Source organism: Motacilla alba, unplaced genomic scaffold (assembly GCF_015832195.1).
Source record: "Motacilla alba alba isolate MOTALB_02 unplaced genomic scaffold, Motacilla_alba_V1.0_pri HiC_scaffold_34, whole genome shotgun sequence".
NCBI lineage: Eukaryota > Metazoa > Chordata > Aves > Passeriformes > Motacillidae > Motacilla > Motacilla alba.
In genome coordinates this window covers 1,576,443-1,598,465 of record NW_024037436.1, presented here as the reverse complement: position 1 = coordinate 1,598,465, position 22,023 = coordinate 1,576,443, and the positions used below count along the sequence as shown (strand labels likewise).

General features: G+C 61.1%; 2 protein-coding genes across 2 annotated transcripts in view; both read right to left on the bottom strand.

The window, feature by feature from the left end:
• Positions 1 to 2,657, bottom strand: part of DNMT1 (DNA methyltransferase 1) — a 31,685-nt gene extending 29,028 nt beyond the window's left edge. Inside the window, exons 1-3 of the mRNA XM_038126308.1 lie at positions 2,588 to 2,657; positions 2,316 to 2,416; positions 2,099 to 2,230 (exon numbers count right to left, since the gene is read on the bottom strand). Coding sequence (XP_037982236.1) covers positions 2,099 to 2,230; positions 2,316 to 2,416; positions 2,588 to 2,657 — 303 coding nt within the window. The remainder of the gene's footprint in view (positions 1 to 2,098; positions 2,231 to 2,315; positions 2,417 to 2,587) is intronic.
• Positions 2,658 to 2,678: 21 nt separating this feature from the next.
• The window catches only part of MCOLN1 (mucolipin TRP cation channel 1), a 25,071-nt gene continuing 5,726 nt past the window's right edge, over positions 2,679 to 22,023 (bottom strand). The window contains exons 4-16 of the mRNA XM_038126306.1: positions 21,367 to 21,619; positions 20,580 to 20,747; positions 18,684 to 18,822; positions 16,837 to 16,912; positions 16,224 to 16,320; positions 15,560 to 15,659; positions 13,969 to 14,075; positions 11,521 to 11,670; positions 10,722 to 10,823; positions 8,526 to 8,648; positions 6,175 to 6,381; positions 4,335 to 4,531; positions 2,679 to 3,327 (exon numbers count right to left, since the gene is read on the bottom strand). Coding sequence (XP_037982234.1) covers positions 3,291 to 3,327; positions 4,335 to 4,531; positions 6,175 to 6,381; positions 8,526 to 8,648; positions 10,722 to 10,823; positions 11,521 to 11,670; positions 13,969 to 14,075; positions 15,560 to 15,659; positions 16,224 to 16,320; positions 16,837 to 16,912; positions 18,684 to 18,822; positions 20,580 to 20,747; positions 21,367 to 21,619 — 1,756 coding nt within the window. The 3' untranslated portion in view covers positions 2,679 to 3,290. The remainder of the gene's footprint in view (positions 3,328 to 4,334; positions 4,532 to 6,174; positions 6,382 to 8,525; positions 8,649 to 10,721; positions 10,824 to 11,520; positions 11,671 to 13,968; positions 14,076 to 15,559; positions 15,660 to 16,223; positions 16,321 to 16,836; positions 16,913 to 18,683; positions 18,823 to 20,579; positions 20,748 to 21,366; positions 21,620 to 22,023) is intronic.

Below are 22,023 nucleotides of genomic sequence, written 5' to 3'. Positions count from 1 at the left end.
CATCCTGGCACCGCTCTGGTGCCACCCCCACTTCCCCTTTCCCTTTTCCCGTGGGATCCAGGGGGGTTTTGGGGGGATTTTGGGGGGGTCCCCCGGCTTTGGGGACACCCACGGGGACCTTGGGGACAGCGCGGGCACCGCACCGGAAGCGGGGGAGGGGTTTGGGGCCCCCCCTTCCTGCCCGGGCTGGGGGGCACAGGAGGGGTTTTGGGGTGGGGGGTGACAGTGACAATTCCCACCGGGATCACCCCAAAACGCGCCACCCCAAAACACCCTGACCAGGGGACACGGGGTGGGGACAAAGCCGGGGGGGGGGGGGACCCGGCCGGGGCCACGTGGGCACCCCAAAACTGGGGGAGGGGAAGGGTGGGGGTCCAGGGGTGTCCCCAAAATATGGGGGGGGTCACTTCAGAGTGGGGGGGCAGAGCACTTTTGGGGGGGTCAAGGCAGTTGTGAATGGGGTCAGGGTCATTTGGGGGGGGGGGTTCAGGAGCATCAGGGTCATTTTGGGGGGGGTTCAGGGGGGTCAGGGTCATTTTGGGGGGGTTCAGGGTCATTTTGGGGGGGGTGAGTGCCATGAGGGGGGTTCAGTGCCACTGGGGGGGTGTCAGTGCCATTGAGGGGGGTTCAGGGTAATTTTGGGGGGGGGGGGGTCAGTGCCATTGAGGGGGGTTCAGCGCCACTGGGGGGGTGTCAGTGCCATTGAGGGGGGTTCAGGGCAATTTTGGGGGGGTGTCAGTGACATGAGGGGGGTTCAGCGCCACTGGGGGGGTGTCAGTGACATGAGGGGGGGGTTCAGTGACATGGGGGGGGGTTCAGTGACATGGGGGGGGGGTTCAGCGCCACTGGGGGGGTGTCAGTGACATGAGGGGGGTTCAGTGCCACTGGGGGGGTGTCAGTGACATGGGGGGGGTTCAGTGCCAGGGCTGGTGGCCCTCAGCCCACCCTGGGCTGGCTCTGGGCACGGGCCCACCCTGAGGGGCTGCGAGGGGCTGTGAGGGGCTCTGAGGGGCTCTGAAAGATCTGAGGGGCTCTGAGGGCTGTGAGGGGCTTTGAGGGGCTCTGATGGCTCTGAGGGGCTGCGAAGGGTCATGAGGGGCTCTGAGGGCTGTGAGAAGCTCTGAGGGGCTCTGATGGCTCTGAGGGGCTGCGAAGGGTCATGAGGGGCTCTGAGGAGCTCTCAGAGCTGTGAGAAGCTCTGACGACTGTGAGGGGCTCTGAGAGCTCTGAGGGGCTTTGACGGCTCTGAGGGGCTGCAAAGGGTCATGAGGGGCTCTGAAAGCTCTGAGGCTGCGAGGGGCTCTGAGGGCTGTGAGAAGCTCTGAGGACTGTGAGGCTCTGACGGCTCTGAGGGGCTGCGAAGGGTCATGAGAGGCTCTGAGGGCTGTGAGAAGCTCTGAGGACTGTGAGGGGCTCTGAAAGCTCTGAGGGGCTCTGAGGAGCTCTCAGAGCTGTGAGGAGCTCTGAGGATTGTGAGGGGCTCTGAGGACTGTGAGGGGCTCTCAGAGCTGTGAGGGGCTCTGACGGCTCTGAGGGGCTGCGAAGGGTCATGAGGGGCTCTGAGTAGCTCTCAGAGCTGTGAGGGGCTCTAAAGGCTGTGAGGGGCTCTGAGGGCTCTGAGGAGCTCTGAGGGGCTCTGACGGCTCTGAGGGGCTGCGAAGGTTCATGAGGGGCTCTGAGCGGGTCTGAGGGCTGTGAGAGGGGGGGCCCTCACTCCCGTCTCACTCCCGTCTCCCGGCCGGGACTCACCGTCGGCGCAGCTCGGCGGGCAGCGGGGCCGGCGGCAGCGGCGCGGCGCGGGCCGGCATCGGGAGCGGGGCGGGGGCCGGGCGGGGGGCGCGGGGCGGGCTCGGGACCCGGTTCCGGGCCGGGTTCGGGGCCGCGCTCGGGGCCCGGCTCGGCGGGACCGGGAGCGGCTTCGCGCGGAAACGAGCGGCGGGAGCGGGGCGGCGCCGACCACCGCGCGGGGGGAGCCGGCGCGCACCATGCTGCCGCCGCGGGGGGGGACGGCGCGGAGCAAGGCGGTGTCTGCCGGGCCGGGGGGGACCGGGAGGGGACCGGGGGAGACCGGGGGGGACCGGAGGGGTCGGGGCGGTACCGGGAGCGGCGGCGGGGGGCAGAACGGGGAGGCCTCGGGGGGGGAACGGAGCGGTGAGGGGGGATGGGAGGTACCACTGAGGGGAGACGGGGGGAGGCGGGAGGTACCACTGTGAGGGAGTGGGTGGTACCACTGAGGGGAGACGGGGGGAGGTGGGAGATACCACTGAGGAGACGGGGGGAGGCGGGAGGTACCACTGTGAGGGAGTGGGAGGTACCACTGAGGGGAGATAGGGGGAGGTGGGAGGTACCACTGAGGGGAGATAGGGGGAGGTGGGAGGTACCACCGAGGGGAGATAGGGGGAGGCGGGAGGTACCACTGAGGAGACGGGGGGGAGGCGGAAGGTACCACTGTGAGCGCGGGAAGGGGTGTGTGGAACGTACCACTGTATGGCAGCGTGGGGGGGACCACCAAAGTGGGTTGTACCAATAAAAGGGGGGGGGGATGGACTGTACCACTGGGAGGGGGGGCATTCTCACAGGGCTGTACCATTGTAGGGACGGGGGGGGGTCCCCAAGGCCACCCCAGCGTGGCCATTGTCACCCCAGGGTGTCGCCATTGTCACCACAGAGCCCTCGTGTCCCAGGTCACCTTTATTGTCCCCTTGGGGACACAAACCTTCCCCCCCCCCGGGTGTGGCCACGGCCCCGGTTTGGGGTGAAAAGGGACATTTTTGGGTCCCAGAGCGGCTCCGGTGTCCCCGAGGACGGGGACGAGGTCCTGCAGTGTCCCCAAGGACGGGTTTGGGGGTGACAAGGGTGCAAATTTACCCCCAGAAATGAACAGGGGGTCCCAAAGTGTCCCCAAAAACGATTTTGGGGTCCCAAAATGTCCCTAAAAATGGATTTGGGGGCTCCCAGGATTCCAAATTTCCCTCAAAAATGAACAGGGGGTCCCAAAATGTCCCCAAAAATGATTTTGGGGTCCCAAAATGTCCCTAAAAATGAATTTGGGGTCCCAAAATGTCCCTAAAAAGGGATTTTGGGGGTCCCGGGATTCCAAATTTCCCCCAAAAATGAACAGGGGGTCCCAAAATGTCCCCAAAAGTCCCAACCCCACCCTCCCAAACCCGTCCCGGGGGTCCCAAATTTGGGGTTTTCGGGGAGGTAAAAGGAGAAAATAAAATAAATAAAAAGCCGGGGGGGTTTTGGGGTGTCCCCCGGTGTCCCCCCGGTGTCCCCTCGGTGTCCCCTCAGTTCACCAGGAGCGCGTTGTCCTGCGCGGGCGCCCTGTGGGGACACAATTTTGGGGTTTTTAGGGCTTTTTGGGGTTTTTTGGGGTTTTTGGGGGTTTTTTGGGGTTTTTTGGGTTTTTTTGGGGGGCAGGACCCCAGGGAAACCCCCCCAGATCCCAAAAACCCCGGGGGGGAGGGGGGACCCCAAAACCCGGGGGAGGGGCTGGAGTTTGGGGTCTTTTGGGGTCGTTTTGGGGTCATTTGGGGCTGGATTTTGGGATCATTTTGGGGATTTTTGGGGCCAAATTCTGGGGTCATTTTGGGGTCATTTGGGGCTGGATTTTGGGGTTATTTGGGAACAGGGCTGGATTTCGTGGGGCAGGGAAGGATTTTGGGGTCCCCTGGCTGGAATCCCCCCAAGGTGTCACCAAGCCCAAACCACCCAGGACCCTCCTCCCTTGGGGTGACCCCAAACCCCCCCAAAACCCCCTCAAAACCTCCCCAAATCCCCCAAAATCTGACCCGAAACGTCCCAAAATCCCCCAAAATCCCTCAAAATTCCCCAAACCCCCGCCCAAAAGTCCCCAAATCCCCCAAAACATCCCAAAATCCCCCCAAAATCCCCCCAAACGTCCCCAATTTCCCCAAACTCCCCCCAAAACATCCCAAAATCCCCCCAAATCCCCCCAAAACCCCCTCAAATGTCCCAAAATCCCCCCAAACCCCCTGAAAAGTCCCCAAATTCCCCAAAACCCCCAGAAATGTCCCAAAACCCCCCAAACGCCCTGAAATGTCCCAAAATCCCCCCAAAACCTCCCCCAAAATCCCCCAAAACATCCCAAAATACCCCCAAAGCCCCCCCGAGGTGTCCCCAACCCCCCCCGAGGTGTCCCCAAACCCCCCCAGAGGCGTCCCCAAACGCCCCCGAGGTGTCCCCAAGCCCCCCGAGGTGTCCCCAAGCCCCCCCCGAGGTGTCCCCAACCCCCCCAGAGGTGTCCCCAAGCCCCCCCGAGGTGTCCCCAAGCCCCCCCCAAGATGTCCCCAAGCCCCCCAGCCGCAGACCGGGGGCAGCAGCAGAGGCCGGGGCAGGAGGCGGCGCTGGCGCGGCGGAACTTTCCGGAACCGGGGCTGTCCCGGCACTGCGCGACGAACGCCTGGAGCTGGGACACCGCGGTGGCACTGTCACCCTCGCACTGGTGCTGGGGACACAGGGACAGCAGCTGGGACACCGCGGTGGCACTGTCACCCTCGCACTGGTGCTGGGGACACAGGGACAGCAGCTGGGACACCGCGGTGGCACTGTCACCCTCCATTGGGGCTGGGGACACAGGGACAGCAGCTGGGACACCGCGGTGGCACTGTCACCCTCCATTGGGGCTGGGGACACAGGGACAGCAGCTGGGACACCGCGGTGGCACTGTCACCCATGGACTGGTGCTGGGGACACAGGGACAGCAGCTGGGACACCGCGGTGGCACTGTCACCCTCGCACTGGTGCTGGGGACACGGGGACAGCAGCTGGGACACCGCGGTGGCACTGTCACCCATGGACTGGGGCTGGGGACACAGGGACAGCAGCTGGGACACCGCGGTGGCACTGTCACCCATGGGCTCGTGCTGGGGACACAGGGACAGCAGCTGGGACACCGCGGTGGCACTGTCACCCTCCATTGGTGCTGGGGACACAGGGACAGCAGCTGGGACACCGCGGTGGCACTGTCACCCATGGACTGGTGCTGGGGACACAGGGACAGCAGCTGGGACACCGCGGTGGCACTGTCACCCTCGCACTGGTGCTGGGGACACAGGGACAGGAGCTGGGACACCGCGGTGGCACTGTCACCCTCCATTGGTGCTGGGGACACAGGGACAGTAGCTGGGACACCGCGGTGGCACTGTCACCCTCCATTGGGGCTGGGGACACGGGGACAGGAGCTGGGACACCGCGGTGGCACTGTCACCCTCGCACTGGTGCTGGGGACACAGGGACAGCAGCTGGGACACCGCGGTGGCACTGTCACCCATGGGCTGGTGCTGGGGACACAGGGACAGCAGCTGGGACACCGCGGTGGCACTGTCACCCTCCATTGGTGCTGGGGACACAGGGACAGCAGCTGGGACACCGCGGTGGCACTGTCACCCATGGGCTGGTGCTGGGGACACAGGGACAGCAGCTGGGACACCGCGGTGGCACTGTCACCCTCGCACTGGTGCTGGGGACACAGGGACAGATGATGTCACACCCAGGTGACGTCACAGCCATGTGAGGCGCCACCTGCTCACCTTGATGGTGTCGTAGGAGCCGGTGATGACGTCACACCCAGATAACACACACAGGTGACGTCACACAGAGATAACACACACACAGATGACGTCACACAGATGACGTCACAGCCAGGTGCGGCGCCACCTGCTCACCTTGACGGTGTCGTAGGAGCCGGTGATGACGTCACACCCAGATAACACACACAGGTGATGTCACACACAGGTGATGTCACACACAGGTGATGTCACACACGCAGGTAATGTCACACAGGTGACGTCACACAGGTGACGTCACCCTCAGGTGATGTCACAGCCAGGTGCGGCGCCACCGGCTCACCTTGATGGTGTCATAGGAGCCGGTGATGACGTCACACCCAGATAACACACACAGGTGACGTCACACCCAGATAACACACACAGGTGACGTCACACAGAGATAACACGCACACAGATGACGTCACACAGGTGAGGTCACCCTCAGGTGATGTCACAGCCAGGTGCGGCGCCACCTGCTCACCTTGACGGTGTCGTAGGAGCCGGTGATGACGTCACACACAGATAACACACACACAGGTGACGTCACACAGATGATGTCACCCAGGTGACGTCACAGCCAGGTGCGGCGCCACCGGCTCACCTTGATGGTGTCGTAGGAGCCGGTGATGAGGGCGATGAAGAGGCTGAGCACCATGTAGATGAAGAGCGCGCTGAAGGAGTACAGGTACACCTGGCTGAAGAGCCACACCAGCGCCCCGCTGGGCCGCAGCGCCGCGAAGGTGGCGAACATGTCATCGCCGTTGACCAGCGAGAAGAGGCACTCGGACACCATGGACAGCGAGCGGAACTGGGGACACACACCTGGGTCACCTGTGTGCCACCTGTGTGTCACCTGTGTCACCCCCTGTGTCACCTGTGTCACCCCTGTGTCACCCCCTGTCATCGCCGTTGACCAGCGAGAAGAGGCACTCGGACACCATGGACAGCGAGCGGAACTGGGGACACACACCTGGGTCACCTGTGTGCCACCTGTGTGTCACCTGTGTCACCCCCTGTGTCACCTGTGTCACCCCTGTGTCACCCCCTGTCATCGCCGTTGACCAGCGAGAAGAGGCACTCGGACACCATGGACAGCGACCGGAACTGGGGACACACACCTGGGTCACCTGGGGGTCACCTGTGTCACCTGTGTCACCCCCTGTGTCACCCCCCGTCATCGCCGTTGACCAGCGAGAAGAGGCACTCGGACACCATGGACAGCGAGCGGAACTGGGGACACACACCTGGGTCACCTGTGTCACCTGTGTCACCTGTGTCACCCCCTGTGTCACCTGGGCGTCACCTGTGTCACCTGTGTCACCCCCTGTGTCACCCCCTGTCATCGCCGTTGACCAGCGAGAAGAGGCACTCGGACACCATGGACAGCGAGCGGAACTGGGGACACACACCTGTGTCACCTGTGTCACCTGTGTCACCTGTGTGCCACCTGTGTGTCACCTGTGTGTCACCTGTCACACCTGGGTGCCATCCGCATTTCATCCACGGATTTGGGGAGGAATCCAACCCCAAAACCAGGATTTGTGAATCTCCCGATCCCAAAACCCGAAATTTGGGAATCGCCCCACCCCAAACCCAAAATTTGGGAACATATCAACCCCAAAACCCCAAATTTGGGAACATCCCAACCCGTAAAGTGAAATCTGGGAACATCCCAACCCCAAAACCCCAAATTTGGGAACATCCTGACCCCAGAACCAGATTTGGGAACATCCCGACCCCAAACCCAAAATTTGGGAACCTCCCGACCCCAAAACCCCAAAATTTGGGAACATCCCAACCCCTAAAGTGAAATTTGGGAATCTCTGAACCCCAAAACCCAAAATTTGGGAATCTCCCGACCCCAAACCCCGAAATTTGGGAACCTCCCAACCCCAAAACCAAAATTTGGGAACATCCCAACCCCAAAACCAAAATTTGGGAACATCCCAACCCCTAAAGTGAAATTTGGGAACCTCCCGACCCCAAAACCAGGACTTGAGAACATCCCAACCCCAAAATCCAAAATTTGGGAATCGCCTCACCCCAAACCCAAAATTTGGGAACATATCAACCCCAAAACCCCAAATTTGGGAACATCCCAACCCCTAAAGTGAAATCTGGGAACATCCCAACCCCAAAACCCCAAATTTGAGAACATCCCAACCCCAAAAGTGAAATCTGGGAATCTCTGAACCCCAAAACCCAAAATTTGGGAACCTCCCGACCGCAAACCCAAAATTTGGGAACCTCCCGACCCCAAAACCCCAAAATTTGGGAACATCCCAACCCCAAAAGTGAAATTTGGGAATCTCCTGACCCCAAAACCCAAAATTTGAGAACATCCCGACCCCAAAATCCAAAATTTGGGAATCGCCTCACCCCAAACCCAAAATTTGGGAACATATCAACCCCAAAACCCCAAATTTGGAAACATCCCAACCCCTAAAGTGAAATCTGGGAACATCCCAACCCCAAAACCCCAAATTTGAGAACATCCCAACCCCAAAAGTGAAATCTGGGAATCTCTGAACCCCAAAACCCAAAATTTGGGAATCTCCCGACCCCAAACCCCGAAATTTGGGAACATATCAACCCCAAAACCCAAAATTTGGGAATCTCCCGACCCCAAAACCAAAATTTGGGAACATCCCAACCGCAAACCCCGAAATTTGGGAATCTCCCGACCCCAAAACCAGGATTTGGGAACATTCCAACCCCAAAACCCAAAATTTGGGAACATCCTGACCCCAGAACCAGATTTGGGAACATCCCGACCCCAAACCCAAAATTTGGGAACATCCCAACCCCAAAACCCAAAATTTGAGAACATCCCAACCCCAAAAGTGAAATCTGGGAATCTCTGAACCCCAAAACCCAAAATTTGGGAATCTCCCGACCCCAAACCCCGAAATTTGGGAACCTCCCGACCGGGATCGGGGGCGCCGGGCGCACCTTGCCGTGGTGCGGGCCCAGCACGATCCAGCCGCAGAAGCAGTAGCCCAGGTAGATCACGGCCACGCAGCAGCAGAAGCGCATCACGTTGGGCAGCGCCACGCGCAGCGTCACGATCAGGATCTGGGGGGAAAAACCGGGAAATCGGGAAAAACGGGGAAAAAAACGGGAATTATCGGCGAGTGGGGCGGGAAAAACGGGGTTTGGGGTGGGAAAATGGGGATTTGGGGTGGGAAAATGGGGTTTGGGGTGGGAAAATGGGGTTTGGGGTGGGGAGAGCATCACGTCGGGGTCACCACGCGCAGCGTCACGATCAGGATCTGGGGAGAAAAACCGGGAAATCGGGAAAAACGGGAAAAAAAACAGGAAAAATGGGAATTACCCACGAGTGGGGCGGGAAAAACGGGGTTTGGGGCGGGAAAAACGGGGTTTGGGGTGGGGAAATGGGGTTTGGGGTGGGGAGAGCATCACGTCGGGGTCACCACGCGCAGCGTCACGATCAGGATCTGGGGGGAAAAACCGGGAAATCGGGAAAAACGGGGAAAAAACGGGAATTATCCGTGAGTGGGGTGGGAAAAATGGGGTTTGGGGTGGGAAAATGGGGATTTGGGGTGGGAAAATGGGGATTTGGGGTGGGGAGAGCATCACGTCGGGGTCACCACGCGCAGCGTCACGATCAGGATCTGGGGGGAAAAACCGGGAAATCGGGAAAAACGGGGGAAAAAACGGGAATTATCGGCCAGTGGGGTGGGAAAAACGGGGTTTGGGGTGGGAAAAGGGGGATTTGGGGTGGGGAAATGGGGGTTTGGGGTGGGAAAATGGGGATTTGGGGTGGGGAGAGCATCACGTCGGGGTCACCACGCGCAGCGTCACGATCAGGATCTGGGGGGAAAAACCGGGAAATCGGGAAAAACGGGGAAAAAAACGGGAAAAATGGGAATTACCCACGAGTGGGGTGGGAAAAACGGGGTTTGGGGTGGGAAAAACAGGGTTTGGAGTGGGAAAATGGGGATTTGGGGTGGGGAGAGAATCACGTTGGGCAGCGCCACGCGCAGCGTCACGATCAGGATCTGGGGAGAAAAACCGGGAAATCGGGAAAAACGGGGAAAAAAACGGGAATTATCCGTGAGTGGGGCGGGAAAAACGGGGTTTGGGGCGGGAAAATGGGGATTTGGGGTGGGGAAATGGGGTTTGGGGTGGGGAGAGCATCACGTCGGGGTCACCACGCGCAGCGTCACGATCAGGATCTGGGGAGAAAAACCGAGAAATCGGGAAAAACGGGGAAAAAACGGGAAAAATGGGAATTACCCACCCGTGGGGTGGGAAAAACGGGGTTTGGGGTGGGGAAATGGGGATTTGGGGTGGGGAGGGCATCCCGTCGGGGTCACCACGTGCAGCGTCACGATCAGGATCTGGGGAGAAAAACCGGGAAATCGGGAAAAACGGGGGAAAAAAACGGGGAAAAATGGGAATTACCCATGAGTGGGGCGGGAAAAACGGGGTTTGGGGTGGGAAAATGGGGATTTGGGGTGGGAAAATGGGGATTATCCCTGTGTGGGGTGGGAAAAATGGGGACTGTCCCCAAGCCGAGCGTGACAAGGAGGATCTGGGGCAGGAAAAATGGGACTTCAGCCCGGCCCTGTCCCCAGGTGATGTCCCCTGTCCCTGTGCCCAGGTGACACAGGTGACACAGGTGACACAGGTGACACAGGTGTCACTCACGTTGTACTTCTGGAAGAAGGTCAGGTAGCGGATGACCCCGACCCCGTGATGTCCCTGTCCCTGTCCCCTGTGCCCCCAGGGTGTCCCCTGTCCCTGTCCCCAGGTGATGTCCCCTGTCCCCAGGTGACACAGGTGACACAGGTGACACAGGTGTCACTCACGTTGTACTTCTGGAAGAAGGTCAGGTAGCGGATGACCCCGACCCCGTCATGTCCCTGTCCCTGTCCCCTGTGCCCCCAGGGTGTCCCCTGTCCCTGTCCCCAGGTGATGTCCCCTGTCCCCAGGTGACACAGGTGACACAGGTGTCACTCACGTTGTACTTCTGGAAGAAGGTCAGGTAGCGGATGACCCCGACCCCGTGATGTCCCTGTCCCTGTCCCCTGTGCCCCCAGGATGTCCCCTGTCCCTGTCCCCAGGTGATGTCCCCTGTCCCCAGGTGACACAGGTGACACAGGTGACACAGGTGTCACTCACGTTGTACTTCTGGAAGAAGGTCAGGTAGCGGATGACCCCGACCCACACGAGCAGCGTCGATGTCCCCAGCAGGATGCTGCACACGTCGTACCCCGAGAAGTTCTGCGGGGACACGGGGACAGTGCCACCGCCGTGTCCCCCTGGCGGCGGTGACAATGTCCCCTCCCATTGTCCCCAGGGGGTGGCAGTGTTCCCAGGGAGAGGCAGTGTCCCCAAGGTGGCAGTGTCCCCATGGGGTGGCAGTGTCCCCATGGGGTGGCAGTGTCCCCAGGCTGGCAGTGTCCCCAAGGTGGCAGTGTCCCCAGGGAATGGCAGTGTCCCCAGAGGGTGGCAGTGTCCCCAGGGTGGCAGTGTCCCCAGGATGACAGTGTCCCCATGGGGTGGCAGTGTCCCCGAGGTGGCAGTGTCCCCATGGGGTGGCAGTGTCCCCAGGGGCTGGCAGTGTCCCCAGGATGGCAGTGTCCCCATGGGGTGGCAGTGTCCCCGAGGTGGCAGTGTCCCCATGGGGTGGCACTGTCCCCAGGCTGGCAATGTCCCCAGGCTGGCAGTGTCCCCAGGGGGTGGCAGTGTCCCCAGGCTGGCAGTGTCCCCATGGGGTGGCAGTGTCCCCGAGGTGGCAGTGTCCCCATGGGGTGGCACTGTCCCCAGGCTGGCAATGTCCCCAGGCTGGCAGTGTCCCCAGGGGGTGGCAGTGTCCCCAAGGTGGCAGTGTCCCCAGGGGCTGGCAGTGTCCCCAGGGGCTGGCAGTGTCCCCGAGGTGGCAGTGTCCCCAGGGGGTGGCAGTGTCCCCGAGGGTGACCTTGGCCTCGATGCCGATCTTGAGCACGGTGCCCAGCACGGTCAGGAGGTCGCTGGTGACGAGCAGCAGGTACCAGCCATTGAGGAACTCCAGCCGGTCCGACAGGGACACGGTGACACCGCGGCGCCGGCGCAGGAACGCACTGAACTCCTGCGGGGACATTGTCACTGTCACTGTCACCTCACAGCGACACGGTGACACCGCGGCGCCGGCGCAGGAACGCGCTGAACTCCTGCGGGGACACTGTCACTGTCACTGTCACCTCACAGCGACACGGTGACACCGCGGCGCCGGCGCAGGAACGCGCTGAACTCCTGCAGGGACATCGCTGTCACTGTCACTGTCATTGTCACTGTCACCTCACAGGAACGCGCTGAACTCCTGTGGGGACGTTGTCACTGTCACTGTCACTGTCATTGTCACTGTCGCTGTCACTGTCATTGTCACTGTCACTGTAACCTCACAGGAGCCAGCTGAACTCCTGCGGGGACATTGTCACTGTCACTGTCACTGTCATTGTCACTGTCACCTCAAAGGAACGCGCTGAACTCCTGCGGGGACACTGTCACTGTCACTGTCACTGTCACATCACAGGAACCGGCTGAACTCCTGCGGGAATATTGTCACTGTCACTGTCACTGTCATTGTCACTGTCACATCACAGGAACCGGCTGAACTCCTGCGGGAACATTGTCACTGTCACTGTCATTGTCACTGTCGCTGTCACTGTCATTGTCACTGTCACTGTAACCTCACAGGAGCCAGCTGAACTCCTGCGGGGACATTGTCACTGTCATTGTCACTGTCACTGTCACTGTCACATCACAGGAGCCGGCTGAACTCCTGCGGGAACATTGTCACTGTCACTGTCATTGTCACTGTCGCTGTCACCTCACAGGAGCCGGCTGAACTCCTGCGGGGACATTGTCACTGTCACTGTCACTGTCATTGTCACTGTCACATCACAGGAACCGGCTGAACTCCTGCGGGAACATTGTCACTGTCACTGTCACTGTCATTGTCACTGTCACCTCACAGGAACGCGCTGAACTCCTGTGGGGACATTGTCACTGTCACTGTCACTGTCATTGTCACTGTCGCTGTCACTGTCATTGTCACTGTCACTGTAACCTCACAGGAGCCAGCTGAACTCCTGCGGGGACATTGTCACTGTCACTGTCACTGTCACCGTCACTGTCACATCACAGGAACCGGCTGAACTCCTGCGGGAATATTGTCACTGTCACTGTCATTGTCACTGTCGCTGTCACTGTCATTGTCACTGTCACATCACAGGAGCCGGCTGAACTCCCGCGGGGACGCGGGGACACCAGGATTGTCACCTCGCTGGGGCGTCACCACCTCCCACCGCCACATCCCACCCTTCCCGCCATCTCCCACCGCCTCCCACCATCCACATCCAACCCCCAAAATCCCATTAATCCCAAACCCCCAAATTCCCCCAAAATGCCCCCCAAATTGCCCCAAAATCCCCCAAATCCCCCAAATTCCCCCCAAATTCCCCCCCAAACCCCCCAAATCCCCCAAAAATTGCCCAAATCCCCCCAAAATCCTCCAAAATCTCCCAAAATTCCCCAAATGCCCCCAAATCCCCCAAAATCCCCCCCAAAATTCCCCCAAAATGCCCCCAAAATCCCCTCAAATGCCCTCAAAATCCCCCCAAAAATCACCCCAAAATACCCCCAAATTGCCCAAATCCCCCCAAATTCCCCCAAATTCCCCAAAAATCCCCCCAAAATCCCCCCAAATCCCTCCAAATGCCCCAAATCCCCCCAAATGCCCCCCAAAATGCCCCCAAATCCCCACAAAATCCCCCCAAAATCTCTCAAAAATCCCCTCAAATTCCCCGAAATCCCCCCAAAATCACCCCAAGTCCCCCCAAAATGCCCCCAAATTCTCCCAAATCCCCCCGAAATCCCCCAAAATCCCCCAAATTGCCCCCAAAATCCCCCCAAATCCCCCCAATGCCCCAAAATGCCCCAAAATCCCCCAAATTTGCCCCAAATCCCCCCAAAATCCCCCCAAAATACCCCCAAATTCTCCCAAATCCCCCCAAAATCCCCCAAAATTCCACCCAAATCCCCCCAAGTTCCCCAAATTCCCCCAAAATCCCCCAAAATCCCCCCAAATTCCCCCAAAATCCCCCAAATCCCCCCAAAATCCCCTGAAACCCCCCCAAATCCCCTCAAAATTCCCCCAAAATCTCCCCAAAATCCCCCCAAAAATCCCCCAAATCCCCCAAATTCCCCCAAAATCTCCCAAATTCCCCCCAAATCCCCCCAAAATTACCCCCAAATCCCCCAAATCCTCCCAAAATCCCGCTGAATGCCCCAAAATCACCCCAAAAATCCCCTAAACCACCCCAAATCCCCCCAAAATCCCCCCAAATCCCCCCAAAATCCCCCCAACCCCCCCCGCCCCGCGCACCCGCTGCAGGAGGAGCCCGCGGGCGATGGAGCGGGCGCAGAGCACCAGGGACAGCGCGCACACGGCCGTCACCAGCACGTCGAAGGCCAGCCGCCGCCAGCTGTCACCTGCGGGGACACCCGCCGTCACTGCCACCTCCCGGGGACACCGCGGGGACGGGGGATGGCTCAGGGACAAGGGACACCTTGGGGACAGGGGACACTGTGGGGACAGGGGACACCACGGGGACGGGGGACAGCTCAAGGATGAGGGACACCTCGGGGACAGGGGACACCGTGGGGACAGGGGACACCGTGGGGACAGGGGACACTTCAGGGACAGGGGACACCGCGGGGACAAAGGACACATTGGGGACAGGGGACACTGTGGGGACAGGGGACACCGTGGGGACAGGGGACACCGTGGGGACAGGGGGCATCGTGGGGACAGGGGACACCTCGGGGACAGGTGACACCGCGGGGACAGGTGACACCGCGGGGACAGGGGACACCGTGGGGACAGGTGACACCGCGGGGACAGGGGACACCGTGGGGACAGGGGACACCTCGGGGACAGGGGACACCGCGGGGACAAAGGACACATTGGGGACGGGGGACACCATGAGGACAGGGGACACCTCGGGGACAGGTGACACCGCGGGGACAGGTGACACCGCGGGGACAGGGGACACCGTGGGGACAGGGGGCATCGTGGGGACAGGGGACACCTCGGGGACAGGTGACACCGCGGGGACAGGGGACACTCCCAAGGGACAAGGGACACCTTGGGGACAGGGGACAGCTCAAGGACAGGGGACACCACGGGGACAGGTGGCGTGCCACGGCCTGTTGTCACCTCCCAGGGACAGGTGCCCACTGTCACCTCTGCTGGGTGTGACACGGTGGTGGCACTCCCAGGGACACCCCCACAGCCCGCTGTCACCCATTGTCACCCGTTGTCACCCAGTGTCACCTCTGCCGGGCAGCGAGGGGTGGTGGCACTCCCAGGGACACCCCCACAGCCCAGTGTCACCCGTTGTCACCCGCTGTCACCTCTGCCGGGCAGCGAGGGGTGGTGGCACTCCCGGGGACACCCCCACAGCCCAGTGTCACCCGTTGTCACCCGCTGTCACCTCTGCCGGGCAGCGAGGGGTGGTGGCACTCCCGGGAACACCCCCACAGCCCAGTGTCACCCGTTGTCACCCAGTGTCACCTCTGGCAGGCAGCGAGGGGTGGTGGCACTCCCGGGAACACCCCCACAGCCCAGTGTCACCCGTTGTCACCCAGTGTCACCTCTGGCGGGCAGCGAGGGGTGGTGGCACTCCCGGGGACACCCCCACAGCCCAGTGTCACCCGTTGTCACCCAGTGTCACCTCTGGCGGGCAGCGAGGGGTGGTGGCACTCCCGGGGACACCCCCACAGCCCAGTGTCACCCGTTGTCACCCAGTGTCACCTCTGGCGGGCAGCGAGGGGTGGTGGCACTCCCGGGGACACCCCCACAGCCCAGTGTCACCCGTTGTCACCCAGTGTCACCTCTGGCGGGCAGCGAGGGGTGGTGGCACTCCCGGGGACACCCCCACAGCCCAGTGTCACCCGTTGTCACCCGCTGTCACCTCTGGCGGGCAGCGAGGGGTGGTGGCACTCCTGGATGGCCGCGCGGGCGTCCAGGCGGATCCGCACGCGCCCGCTGTGCGCGCTGTTGTCGAAGGTGACCTGGGGACACGCGGTGGCACCGTCACCGTGCCGCTGAGGACCCAACTGGGGACGCTGTGGGGTGTCTGGGGACACTTTGGGGACACTTGGGAACACCCAGGGGACACTTTAGGAGATTTAGGGACAGCGAGGGGACAAGTGGGGACACTTGGGGACACCCAGGGGACACTTTAGGATATTTAGGGACAGCGAGGGGACAAGTGGGGACACTTTAGGGTATTTGGGGACACTCAGGGGACACCCAGGGGACATTCAGGGGACACTTTAGGATATCCGGGGACGCTTTGGGGTGTTTGGGGACACTGGGGGGACACTCAGGGGTATTTGGGGACACTTGGGGACACTTGGGGACACCCAGGGGACACTTCAGGATATTTAGGGACACCGAGGGGACAGGTGGGGACACTTTGGGGACACCCAGGGGACACTTTAGAGTATCTGGGGACACTTTGGGGTGCTTGGGGACACTGGGGGGACACTCAGGGGTATCTGGGGACACTTGGGGACGCTGGGGGGACACTCAGGGGTGTTTGGGGACACTTGGGGACACTTGGGGACACTGACGGTGACACCGAAGGCGTAGCAGTCGGGGATCTCGTGGTTCAGCAGCGTTTGGATGTTGATGGCCTTGAGCTGGAACTCCACGGTGACGTTGATCAGCCTGAGGGGACAAAGGGACACCCCGGGAGGCCCCAGAACCCCAAAAATGGGAGAATTCACCTCAAAAAAACCCAAAAATGAGAAAATTGAACTCAAAAACCCCAAAAATGGAAAATTCCACCTCAAAAACCCCAAAAAAGGGAAAATTCCACCTCAAAATCCCAAAAAAATAAATGAAAGAGGGAAAAATCCACCTCAAAAACCCCAAAAAAGGGAAATTCCACCTCAAAAACCCCAAAAAAGGGAAATTCCACCTCAAAAACCCCAAAAAAGGGAGAATTCACCTCAAAAACCCCAAAAATGGGAGAAGTGACCTCAAAATCCCAAAAAATAAATGAAAGAGGGAAAATTCCACCTCAAAAATCCCAAAAAAAGGGAGAATTCACCTCAAAATCCCCAAAAAAAATCAATGAAAAAGGGAAAATTTTGGGGGTTTTTGGGGTTTTTTGGGATTTTTGGAGTTTTTGGGGTTTTGGGTTTTTGGGATTTTTGGGGTTTTGGGGTTTTTGGGGTTTACCTGTGGAACTGGAGGGTGAAGTTGGCGCCGTCCAGCGCCGGCGGTCGGGGGTCCCCGGGCTGCACCCCCAGGCACTCTGTGGGGTCGGGATCGGGGTCAGGGAACAGCGGGAACCCAAAACCCCGGGGACTCCCCAAATCCTGAATCCCAAATGGGCCCGGAGCATTGGGAACGCTCCAGGAGCACCCCAAACCCCAAACCCCAAATCCTGAATCCCAAATGGGCCCGGAGCACTGGGAACGCTCCAGGAGCACCCCAAATCCCAAACCCCAAACCCCAAATCCTGAATCCCAAATGGGCCCGGAGCATTGGGAACACTCCAGGAGCACCCCGAATCCCAAATCCCAAACCCCAAACCCCAAATCCTGAATCCCAAATGGGCCCGGAGCACTGGGAACGCTCCAGGAGCACCCCAAACCCCAAATCCCAAACCCCAAACCCCAAATCCTGAATCCCAAATGGGCCCGGAGCACTGGGAACGCTCCAGGAGCATCCTGAACCCTAAATCCCAAACCCCAAACCCCAAATCCTGAATCCCAAATGGGCCCGGAGCACTGGGAACGCTCCAGGAGCACCCCAAATCCCAAACCCCAAACCCCAAATCCTGAATCCCAAATGGGCCCGGAGCACTGGGAACGCTCCAGGAGCACCCCAAACCCCAAATCCCAAACCCCAAACCCCAAACCCTGAATCCCAAATGGGCCCGGAGCACTGGGAACGCTCCAGGAGCACCCCAAACCCCAAATCCCAAACCCCAAACCCCAAACCCCAAATCCTGAATCCCAAATGGGCCCGGAGCACTGGGAACACTCCAGGAGCACCCCAAACCCCAAATACCAAACCCCAAACCCCAAATCCTGAATCCCAAATGGGCCCGGAGCACTGGGAACGCTCCAGGACCATCCTGAACCCTAAATCCCAAACCCTAAAGCCTAAATCCCAATCCCCAACCCAAACCCCAAATCCAACCCTAAATTCCAAACCCCAACCTCCAAACCCCAAACCTGAAACCCTAAACCCAAACCAACCCCAAACCCTAACCTCCAAACCCCAAACCAACCCCAAACCAACCCCAAACCCCAACCTCCAAACCCCAAACCAACCCCAAACCAACCCCAAACCAACCCCAAACCAACCCCTAACCCCAAATCCAACCCCAAACCCCAACCTCCAAACCCACCCCAAACCCTGCACCCCAAACTCCAAACCCTGCACCCCAAACCAACCCCAAACCCCAAATCCAACTCCAAACCAACCCCAAACCCTGCACCCCAAACCCCAAACCAACCCCAAACCCCAAATCCACCCCCAAACCCTGCACCCCAAACCCCAAATCCAACCCCAAACCCTGCACCCCAAACTCCAAACCCCAAACCAACCTCCAAACCCCAACCTCCAAACCCCAACCTCCAAACCCCAACCCCACACCCCACACCCCAACCCCAAACCAACCCCAAACCCTGCACCCCAAACCCCAACCCCAAACCCCAAACCAACCCCGAACCCCAACCTCCAAACCCCAACCCCAAACCCCAAACCAACCCCGAACCCCAACCCCAAACCAACCCCAAACCCCAAACCAATCCCAAACCAACCCCAAACCCCAACCTCCAAACCCCAACCTCCAAACCCCAAACCAACCCCAAACCCCACACCCCAACCCCAAACCCCAAACCAACCCCGAACCCTGCACCCCAAACCCCAACCCCAAACCCCAAATCCACCCCCAAACCCCAAACCAACCCCAAACCAACCCCAAATCCAACCCCACACCCCAAACCCCACACCCCAAACCCCACACCCCAAACCCACCCCAACCCCGCAGCCAGCCCGCGGGCAGCGCGCACCGGTGGCCACGCCGGGGTCGATGTCGAAGGTGTCGTTGCCGGGGTCGATGTCCCCCCGGCGGAAGAAGCGCTGGCACAGCCGCAGCCCCGCGCCGCCGTAGGCGTAGCGGCCCAGGGTCTCGTTGGGGACAGCCAGGTACTGCGGGGACAGGGACACGGGGCTGGGGTGGCACCTTGATGGCCCCAAACCACCCCACGACCCCAAAACGTCCCCATGACCCCAAAGATCTCTGTGTCCTCAAAACATCTCAGTGTCCCCAAAACGTGGTGGCCAAGGGTCTCGTTGGGGACAGCCAGGTACTGCGGGGACAGGGACACCGGGGCTGGGGTGGCACCCCGATGGCCCCAAACCACCCCATGACCCCAAAACGTCCCCATGACCCCAAAGATCTCTGTGTCCTCAAAACATCTCAGTGTCCCCAAAACGTGGTGGCCAAGGGTCTCGTTGGGGACAGCCAGGTACTGCAGGGACAGGGACACGAGGCTGGGGTGGCACCTTGATGGCCCCAAACCACCCCATGACCCCAGAATGTCTCCATGACCCCAAAACATCTTAGTGTCCCTAGAACATCTCCGTGTCCCCAAAACGTGGTGGCCAAGGGTCTCGTTGGGGACAGCCAGGTACTGCAGGGACAGGGACACGGGGCTGGGGTGGCACCTTGATGGCCCCAAACCACCCCACGACCCCAAAACGTCCCCATGACCCCAAAACATCTCCATGACCCCAAAACATCTCAGTGTCCCCAAAACGTGGTGGCCAAGGGTCTCGCTGGGGACAGCCAGGTACTGCAGGGACAGGGACACCAGGCTGGGGTGGCACCTTGATGGCCCCAAACCACCCCACGGCCCCAAAACGTCCCCATGACCCCAAAGATCTCAGTGTCCTCAAAACATCTCAGTGTCCCTAAAACGTGGCGGCCAAGGGTCCCGTTGGGGACAGCCAGGTACTGCGGGGACAGGGACACGGGGCTGGGGTGGCACCTTGATGGCCCCAAACCACCCCATGGCCCCAGAATGTCTCCATGACCCCAAAACATCTTAGTGTCCCTAGAACATCTCCGTGTCCCCAAAACGTGGTGGCCAAGGGTCTCGTTGGGGACAGCCAGGTACTGCAGGGACAGGGACACGGGGCTGGGGTGCCACCCCGATGGCCCCAAACCACCCCACGACCCCAAAATGTCCCCATGACCCCAAAGATCTCAGTGTCCTCAAAACATCTCAGTGTCCCCAAAACGTGGCGGCCAAGGAACCCGTTGGGGACAGCCAGGTACTGCGGGGACAGGGACACCGGGCTGGGGTGGCACCTTGATGGCCCCAAACCACCCCATGGCCCCAAAACATCTCAGTGTCCCCAAATGTCTCCGTGACCCCCAAAACATCTCAGTGTCCCCAAAACCTGGTGGCCAAGGGTCTCGTTGGGGACAGCCAGGTACTGCGGGGACAGGGACACGGGGCTGGGGTGGCACTGGGACATCTCAGTGTCCCCAGTCACCTCCATAGCCCTGAGGACCTCCACGTCCCCAAACCACCACCGTGTCCCCAACTCCCCTGATGTCCCCAACCCCTGCAGATGTCCCCAACCCCTGCAGATGTTCCCGTGCCACCTTCTCGAGGACGAAGGCCAGGTGCTCCAGGAGATCCCAGTGTCCCCAGCCCCTGCAGGTGTCCCCGTGCCACCTTCTCGAGGACAAAGGCCAGGTGCTCCAGGAGATCCCAGTGTCCCCAACTCCCCCGATGTCCCCAAGCCCTGCAGGCGTCCCCAACCCCTGCAGGTGTCCCCGTGCCACCTTCTCGAGGACGAAGGCCAGGGGCTCCAGGAGATCCCAGTGTCCCCAACTCCCCCGATGTCCCCAACTCCCCCGATGTCCCCAGCCCCTGCAGGTGTCCCCGTGCCACCTTCTCGAGCACGAAGGCCAGGTGCTCCAGGAGGTCCCCGCGGGTGTAGATGGCCTGGGTGTCATCGGCGCCGTCCTCGTAGCCCTTGAGGAACAGGTGCTTGAAGGCCACCGTGTTGTCCTCCTTGAAGGCCACCACCAGCTGGTTGCTGAGCCCGAACAGGATCAGCTGGGGACAAAGGCCACCACCTCTGTCACCTCCTGTCCCGTCGTGGTGACACCGCGGTGTTTCGTCCCAAAACGGTGCCACAGCTCGGGGACAAAAGCCACCGCTGCCATCAGCCCCTGTCCCACCACAGTGACACTGCCATGGTTTGTCCCAGGACACTCTAGTGTCCCTTTCAAAGTGTCCCCAAGTCCCTGTGCCCCCTCCCCGGTGTCCCTGTGTCCCCTCCCCGGTGTCCAAGCCCCTCGGCCCGCTGTCCCTGTCACCATCCCCGCTGTCCCAGCCCGCTGTTCCCGCTGTCCCTACTGTCCGTGCCCGCTGTCCCCGCTGTCCCCACCGGCCATCCCCACTGTCCCAGCCCGCCATCCTCGCTGTCCCCACTGTCCGTGCCCGCTGTCCCCTGTCCCCACCGGCCATCCCCGCTGTCCCAGCCCGCTGTTCCCGATGTCCCCACTGTCCCCACCGGCCATCCCCGCTGTCCCCGCGCGCCATCCCCGCTGTCCCCACTGTCCGTGCCCGCTGTCCCCGCTGTCCCCACCGGCCATCCCCGCTGTCCCCACTGTCCGTGCCCGCTGTCCCCGCTGTCCCTGCCGTCCATCCCCGCTGTCCCGGGCGGTGTCACCTGCACGGTGACAAGGACGATCTTGGCGAGCTGCAGCGCGAGCTTCACGGGCCGCCGGCCGCGGGCGCGGTACTTGTCGCAGGGGCTCATGAAGAAATACTTGAGGCGGCGCCGCAGCTCCTCCTCCTCCTCCTCCTCCTCTTCCTCCTCCCGCTCCTCCCCCGGTACCGGCACCGGCACCGGCGCCGGGGCCGCCTCGGCCGTGCCGTACCCGGGGCCGCGGCTCAGCAGCCGCTCGGTCTCTGGGGACACGCTCCGGTGTCACCTCGCTCCGGTGTCCCCGCTGCTCGGTGTCACCCCTGCTCGGTGTCCCCGCTGCTCGGTGTCCCCGCTGCTCGGTGTCACCCCCCCTATCCCGGTGTCCCCCGGCCCCGGTAAACGTTCCGCTCCTGACTCCCCGTCCCCGGTGTCACCGCTGTCCGCGTGTCCCCCTCGCCGTTCCGGCGTCCCCTCTGCCCGGTGCACATTGTCGCCTCGACCCGTTAACCCGCCCGGCTGGGTCTCCGCTGTCCCCTCGGTAATCCCGACCCGGTGTCCCGCGGCTCCCGTTCCCGAACGGTCCCGTACCCCATTCCCAGGCCCTCCTCCGACTCCCGGTCCTATTCTCGGACCGCATTCCCGCTCCGTGTCGCTATTGCCGGTCCCTGTCCCATTCCC